This window comes from Lates calcarifer, linkage group LG7_1 (genome assembly GCF_001640805.2).
Source record: "Lates calcarifer isolate ASB-BC8 linkage group LG7_1, TLL_Latcal_v3, whole genome shotgun sequence".
Lineage (NCBI taxonomy): Eukaryota > Metazoa > Chordata > Actinopteri > Centropomidae > Lates > Lates calcarifer.
The window spans coordinates 2,843,477-2,851,383 of record NC_066839.1 but is presented as its reverse complement, the minus strand read 5'-3'; the positions used below and the strand labels follow the sequence as shown (position 1 = coordinate 2,851,383).

General features: G+C 43.0%; 1 protein-coding gene across 1 annotated transcript in view; it reads left to right on the top strand.

The window, feature by feature from the left end:
• The first annotated feature begins 830 nt into the window (after positions 1–830).
• galnt14 (UDP-N-acetyl-alpha-D-galactosamine:polypeptide N-acetylgalactosaminyltransferase 14 (GalNAc-T14)) overlaps positions 831–7,907 on the top strand; it is a 137,024-nt gene continuing 129,947 nt past the window's right edge. The window contains exon 1 of the mRNA XM_018682908.2: positions 831–1,199. Coding sequence (XP_018538424.1) covers positions 1,032–1,199 — 168 coding nt within the window. The 5' untranslated portion in view covers positions 831–1,031. The remainder of the gene's footprint in view (positions 1,200–7,907) is intronic.

Here is a 7,907-nt window from a genome sequence, read left to right as displayed (position 1 = left end):
TTAGCAACTTTAATTATCATCAGTCTGAGCTTTGCAGCCATTTTACCACTGGTTTTGTTGACAGGTTTGTTCGTCCCAAACACCAGACACAGACAAACAGCATTACTCTGAGTAAACACTAGATGGTGCTCTAAGACAGTAAAGAGTCATGAGTTCTCAGGCTCTCACATTAGAAGGATCATTTTTATTTTTGTTCCACATGTTTTATTAATAACACTAAGATGGAACCATGTGCTCAGCGCTGGAGCTGATAATTTATTGAAATAAAATGTGAGATGGTTTTCCTTCTTGTCACCTTCGCAGTTCAAGTGGCAGAAAAAAAAACTTTCCCTCTCTTCATCTTTTCTCGCTTCCAGTTTTCCTCTCTCCTTTTCTTTACTGATTCTCTTTTCTTCTCACATCCTGACTTCTTTTCTCATCTTCTCTTCATCTGCCTTTTCTCTTCTTTCTAGGCACGAGTAAAGAAACACAAGGCGCTTTAACAGATTCACTTTAATATCATATAAGATTATTTAATTTAAAAACACATGAAACAGGCTAACTGACTGTAAACACTGGCAGAGCTCTGTGTCGTCTTCCTTTGTCTCTTCTGCTCGATTCTGTTGTGTTGTACTTTACTGGAGTAGTTGTGGGTGTCGGCAGGTGGAGCTCCACGCTCTCCCATTCAAACCTTCAGGAGGGTCCAGGACTCCCTCAGCGAAACACACTGAATCACAGACACACGCACACACACACAGACGCTCAGACACACGCGCACAACGCCGCTCGCACGCGCACACGGCTGTCAGGCGTGTCAGAGAAGCGCTCGAGCTTCTGTGAGTTGAGGGAGAGAGGGAGAGAGCGTGAGAGGGAGCGCGCGCTCAGTGTAGTCAGTGTTTTACCGTCAGCGGGACCGGGCAGACTTGTGTGTTGTGTTAGTTAGTGTAGCTCGTCCGGTTGGTGCGGTTGTTTTATTTGTTTTCTCGCTTCTCTAAAATGCGGTTCTGACAGCAGCCGGGCTGCGGGCGCCGCCGGCTCCTCCTGACCGGAAAATGAAGCGTCTCTGTCGGAGGCTGGCGGTGGCCGTGGCGGTGCTGGTGTGGCTGGGAGCGCTGGTTTACCTGCTGGTGCTGAGCCGGAGGAAGCTGCCGGAGCTCGGTACCGGAGCAGGAGCAGGGGGTGGAGCTGCAGCAGGAGGCGGAGAGACCGCGTACAACCAGGTGAAGTACCGACACTACTACCTGTGCTGCTGTTTGTGTGTGCGACATTAACTGAGTGTGTATGAGAGAACCTCGCTGTGGGGGTTCCAGTTTCCCACCTCAATATACAAGTGGTTCCTTCTGGTTGTTGATAAGCACGTGCAGTTTGACTCATATTGTTTGTGACTCAGTGAAAAGTAAGAAGTTGAGTCTATGCAGCACTTCACCATGCTGTTGATACTGCTGCTGCAACTTGTTACTTGACTATAAACAAATGAGCATAAAATGTAGCCTCTTAATGAAGTTAATGTTGGTGTGCAGCTAATTGAGTCTGTTTAGTAGCTTTAAAGATGGCGGCTCTCCTGTTTTATGAGACTTTTTCCTGGTTTTGAAGGTGAAACTCAGCCTCTGAAATTCTTCCAGTGAAGCGTTAGTGTTATAATTCACTTTGGATAAAAGCGTCTGCCAAATGAAAATGGATTGATTGATCTGCAACTTATCTTCGTTTCTTACTCATTCGGTGAAGTAAAAAACCACAAAACGGCCTATGAAATGGAAGGCAGTGAAGGCAGTGAAGGTGGTTAGTCTCATAAAACCAAAATACTAAATATAACCATAGAATTTCCGTCAGGTGAGTAAATGTTCTTCCTTCCTCTGGTGTTTCTGTCAGCTCCCAATTTAAACTAAAGGAAGTCTGCTTTGTTGTAAATGTAAAAAAATCAACCTCTGTAGTTTTACCTTTACCTTTATTCATCACAGGATATATCTGTTGAATCTACAGTATTTCTGACAGAAGTATCTCTACAGACTGTGCTGTAATATGCAACTTGTTATTTGTAATTTCCTATGATAAAACTATAAGTGCAGTTCCCATAATACTCGAATAATTTAGTCATACATCCACTGTAGGGGCTCTTATCATTGTTTAAATTCATTATCAGATTGCTGTGGCTCCTTTGAAGATAATTAGGTTCATTTTCGACGAGGTTGGTGTGTGTGCATGTGTGTGTGTGCGTGCCCAGTGTGCACTGCAGGATGTCTGTTATGCAAAAGACCCACAGCATGTTAAGTGTTGCTGGTGGTCTAAATTGTATTGATCCTGCCTCTTTTACCTTGTTTTATTGAACCACAAGCTCACACACACACAAACTAGAAACACTAACATATAAATCTTTCCTAGCATTACAGACACTACATGCTGTTATCATTTTTTGTGTATGAATGTTGTTGGATTAGAGTGTGTGAGGTTTCATGTTAACAGCACAGTGAAAGTGAAGTACCCGCGAAGGTTAGCAGAGTGTCTGAGTAATGAAACTTTATGACAATGAGAATTTATTGCTTTATTTATGAGTCACTCTTCACCACAGAACAGGACAAATCCACCCGGTCCGGTGCACGTTAATGGCATGAATTTGATGAATATTTCCAATGCATCAAGACGAAGCACTTTTAAATGGAAAGACCACTGTATCGGTGAGTGTGTGATGCATTTCTGTGTGTGTGCGGGGACTGCTGCATATTCAGCTCCTCCATCATACCCCGAGACTCAGCAGTGTACATGTCAAAGTGACAAGTGTTTGTGTAGAGACAACAGAAATACATAAATACTGCAAAGAGCTGCATGTAAAATCTGATAGCTCTCCACTCAGCTCAGTTTCCTAGAATATATATGTGTGTTTTTGAATCACAGGATTATTTGTTCTGTTGATCTACAGCACGTCGTGACCTCTGACCTTCCTGTTAATGGTTTGTAATGCAGATGATTTAGAAACAGAGGCTTAGCCTGGTGTGTTTCTCACTGCGAGTTGCTCTGGATTTGAGCATCAGTTAAATGGCTGAAAAGTGAAATGCAAATGTGCATCAGTCGCTGAATGGAAGCTTTCAGAAAGGTCTGAGTAAACACACATTAATGGAAGACCACCTGTTGTCAAAAGCATGTGTGCATTTCTGTAACAGTTTGACTTTGTGTGTGATCTGTAGCGTTGCTGTGATTTTAGAGCCACCGTTGTTTTAAAAGAATGGAGGAATCTCGTACTCCCCTCGTGTCGGATCAGTAACTCTTCACTGCTACACTTCTGAACAGCAGGCGAAAGCAGCAGCCAGTCGAGCTTGGCCCTTTAGCAGTTCTGAATATTGACTCAGGAGGTCGGGCTCAGATGCAGAATGTTGTCAGGTTGTAGTGAGGTTAAAAGGATAGCAGTGGCAGTCAGTGGGTTGGTCCACTCCTTTGGTCCAGACTGAAATACCTCATTCATGGTCCCAAGAAGATAAAACCTACAGATGTTGGTTATCTATTGACTTGTCTGCTAGTGCCACCAGCAGGTTGAAATGTTCTTTGTTTATGACCTACATGTTAAACTGGCAAATGTTAGCATGCTAACCTGTGAAATTCAGACGGCTTCTGGTCCGGCTGGAGACTCTTAGATCAGGCAAACAAAACCAGGGTTTAAGACAAACGGGCAGATATATTACAGGAGGCTGAGACACTGAGGTAACAGATGATTGGGAAGAAACTGCAACATATACCAGGTCTAATGATTACTGGGGAGCAGCTGGGCAGGCAGGTGACAGGGTCAGGTGGTGTGCAGAGGCATGAATCTCTGCAGTGGCCTCTACTGGACAGGTGAGGAAGGGCAGATACAGAGATTTTGGGTGGCAGCTTCTCTCGCCAGTTACTATGAGGTGGTGAGCGATGGGCAGGCAGAGCTGAGGTTAAGGTTCATCTAAAATGATCAAAATTATTAGCTGATACTTGTTTTCAAAATATAAAATGCACTACTTTACATAACTGCAATTAACAGCATATATAATCAATCAGTAAAAATGTAATAACTATGTGTCAACAAAGCTTTTAAGACATAAACAGTTCTTCAAGAAGCGCCGCACTTTGTCTTAATTTTGAGGCTTGCCATAATTTTGTATGAGTAGGAGGTGTTTTTCATTTGGTGGATAATTCAGGCATTGAGGCTTAATCTGCTGTTGCTTTCATTGTAAGTTGACCTGGATAAGATCCTTAGCTAAATGCCTCAATATGAAATTTGAAATGCAATTAAACTACTTCAGTTGTAGGGCTAGAAACAGCTGCAACCACTTAGCCGAAGAAGAAGAAGAAGAAAAAGAAAAAAAGACTGTGTTGTCTTGTGTGGACTTGTTCTGTGAGATGTGAGCCTACAAGCTAATGAGAGAGTCTCTGTTCATTCAGCAGGGCAGTCTGTGCGTGTGTGTGTATCATTTTCAAGACAGGACACACATGCTGTAGCACACCTCGGCTAATACCCGCGCCAGATACAGACTTGCCAACTTAATCCTACAGTATTTCACAGCCAGTGTAGAACTGTAGGATCTGTCAGCAGGTACAGCCCGCCTCGTATCATCATTACCATACACATGGTCTGTTCCCATCATTAAAAAAAGAAACATAAATTGAGCTCTCTTTTGGCGCAGTGGTACATTATTCAAGCACAAGTTGAAACAAGTGCATCAGGGAAATGACAGAGTCTTAATTACAGCAAAGACGTTTGAGCCAAAATCAGAAGTTTCTCTACAAACATGGGGGTGTGTGTCTGCTTCTGCTGAGCTGAAATGTTCCAGGAAAAGGCAAAAAGGCCAAAACGTGTCAGTGTGGATGTTTATCCTCAATCATGATTTTACAGTAGCAGCTAAAAACTGTGGAGATGCAAGGTTTTCATCCAGGCACCAGCATATGTTCCTGTGATTATGCATACTTGCATGTAATCAGATGTTGTTTACATGGGCTCTTAGCATCCTTATTGGCCTAATTACGGTATAATCACATTATTAATGTGCATGTAAATGTAGCCTGTGGTTGTGCGGGGCAGCTTGCAGGTGAGAGTGTTCAGAGGTTTCTGCTCCAGTGAATAACCTGTCAGTATGTTAAAAACAATCAGCAGGTAGTTATTGTGCACATATAGGCCATGTGTGTGGCTGGTATAAAAACGCTTGCTCTCCTCTTCTGAATATATGCAGCTTTTTGTGTGTGAGTGTAAGCCAGGACTGAGGATGTGTGTTAGTTTTGTCAGCAGTACTCGTGGCACTGTGTGCTATTCAAATGCTAATGCAGAATTCCCATTCCTCACAGGATTAGCCTGCACTCCTGTTTACCTTGCACGACTACTTCCCGTACAAGGAATAGTACTCCTGTGCTCACGTGCACACAAATACACACACTTATATGCAGGATCACACCCTCATCTGCATGTGCACACATGAAAAAATGGTATTTCTTCCACAGAGGTGGGAACGCTCATACACTGACACACAAACAGTGAGGGAGCCGTCGGAGCGCCTTTGAAGCAGCGTGGTTGGAGTGTGCCTGTGTCCTCAGGCAGGTTGGCAGGGGGTCTTTATGGAGTTTCTGCCTTCAGAAGTCCAAACACGAGAGAGGAAACGATCTGTTGGTTCGTTGAATACTGAAGGACACTCTGCCTCTCTGTGTGTACCTCTCTCTCTCTCTCTGTAGTGGATGAATCTCGGCCGTCCCAGGGCGGGTGTTTGATCAGATTTCAGGGAGGGACCAGACAGAAATGATTAGACATCAGGCAATTCAAGGACTTAGAGTTATTTTATGGCTCATTCTGCCTTTAAACGATAAGAACATTGTCACCAAAACCATCCATGTGTGTCAGCTGATTGTTAGCTCTGGTGTCAAGTGTTCATATCACACTTGACACTGGGGATGAGTGGTGCAGGTGCTGCCTGACACACAACAAACACACCCACACTCACTGTTTGAGTTTGTGGCGTTCTGTTGTGCGTTTTGTTGATTTGAGCTCTGCTCCAGTTTCAAATATTAGTTTCTGTTGAACATGTCATGGCTGTAATACACACTGATGATAATGTTGATGTCTCACTCCAGGTCATATGCAACAGACAGAGTTACAGCAACTTGATGCAACTTGTCTGCTCGTGTTAGCATGAAGGTATTTGGCTGTGTGTTTTTCTGAATGTGCATTCTGTGATCGTGCTCTTACATCAGGGCAAATCGACTCCGGTTCTTCTCCTCAATGGTTGGTTGCCAGTTGATCCTTGGGTTGTGGCAGCAGCTGAGCTCAGACTTGGATGAGTCAAACTTCAGCCAAAATTTCAATTTAAAATGAAATGTCATGTTAAAATAGAGTCATTTATACTGAGGCCGGCTGGTTGACAGTCAGGTAAAAATGAAAATCTCTCACTGCAGCATTCAGTCTTTCCTTTCCTTATGAGTTTCAGTATGTGCCGGAGTGAATGGATGTTTTGAAATTCACAAGCGACAAAGACGAATAAAACGGACTCTCTGAGAGATCATACATGAGACAGAGTTACAGTTTCAATTGGCAAAATAAAGCTCTGTTCTATTGTGCTCTATTCTATTTGTTCATTCTCTCATTTTTAAAACAGCAATCATTTTCTAACTCATGTCTTTTTATTTCATCTTTCTTTGCAACAGAATCTGTCTTTCCATTTCTTACTTTCTGTCTCAGTTTCTCTCTCTTTCCTTTCTCGAGGGAACAAGATCGATGCTCCAATCACTGTGCTCGCCTTGTGTATCACAACGCCCAATCGCTCCACAATGGCACAAGGCAAATACACCCACAATACCCCACACTACACTGCACATTAACACACACACACGCCATGCACACACGCAGTTGAAATTATTCATTTTCCCGTCATATGAAATGCAGTTATTGTTCCTTTCTCCTTCCCTCTCCCTATCAGGAGGTATTCACATGGACAAGAGGAGAGGGAAATGAGTTTTCAGAGCAGCTATAACCAGCTCCCAGGGAGGGAATAATAATAATAATGTTTTATATGAGGCTCTCTGAACAGCAGGACCCACAGGTTGGCTAACTAGACTGGCCTCTGGCACTGGGGCCTCATTTGTGAAACACTCCTAACGCAGGGGGGAAACGAACCTGACTGTGGTTCAACAGCTACAGTGGCTGATCACAAAGGCCACCTGCCAGTTTAGCTCTTTACCCGTCAGTGAACATTGGTCTGGAAAAATGAATCACCTGCCTCATTCAATAACTTAACAGCTGAATTTAGAGTCAAGTGTTTATTTATTTATTTTTGTCGTGAAAATTGCTGCTCAATGGGAGAGCTGAAATGGCACCAGTCCATCTTTTTTTAAAACATTATCAAAGGTTAAATTAAGTTTAAATGGACTGTGGGCTTCTAACAAATGTTCAACTCAAATAATTAATTCATTTGGACAGAAAATGAATTTATTTCAGCCCATTTAGCACCAAGGAAATTACTGAGCCCCTGATGTTTCATATTTGTATTAAGTCATTACCATTTAGCACAAGATTTTGGATTGTATTTGTACGTCACTTTTTACATCTCTGCAGAGAGAGACGATCACCTTCTGTAGAACAGATGAACAGGAGTTGGTGCTGTAGTTCAAGCCCACACTTTGCAGAGTTAAACTCAACATTTCCTGCAGCTGCTTCTCAGTAAAATCCTTGCAGCACGTCAGTTTCCTAGTTCTAGTGTTTCCTACAGGTTGTTGGCTTATTTTCTGTAGCTAGAGTGTACGTGTGCAGTGTAATGCAGTGTACGCAACTCAGACAGGTGTGAGGACAAATCTTAGTTTGTTTGGAAAGAGTGAAATAAGGCGCTCGACTGTCAGATTTCCTTAAGAAACTGAATGCATTATTATGCAGAGGCACCTGGCAATTTAAAGGCCAGGGGTCAAAGGTTACCAGACAGCAGGTGGAGGTAAAT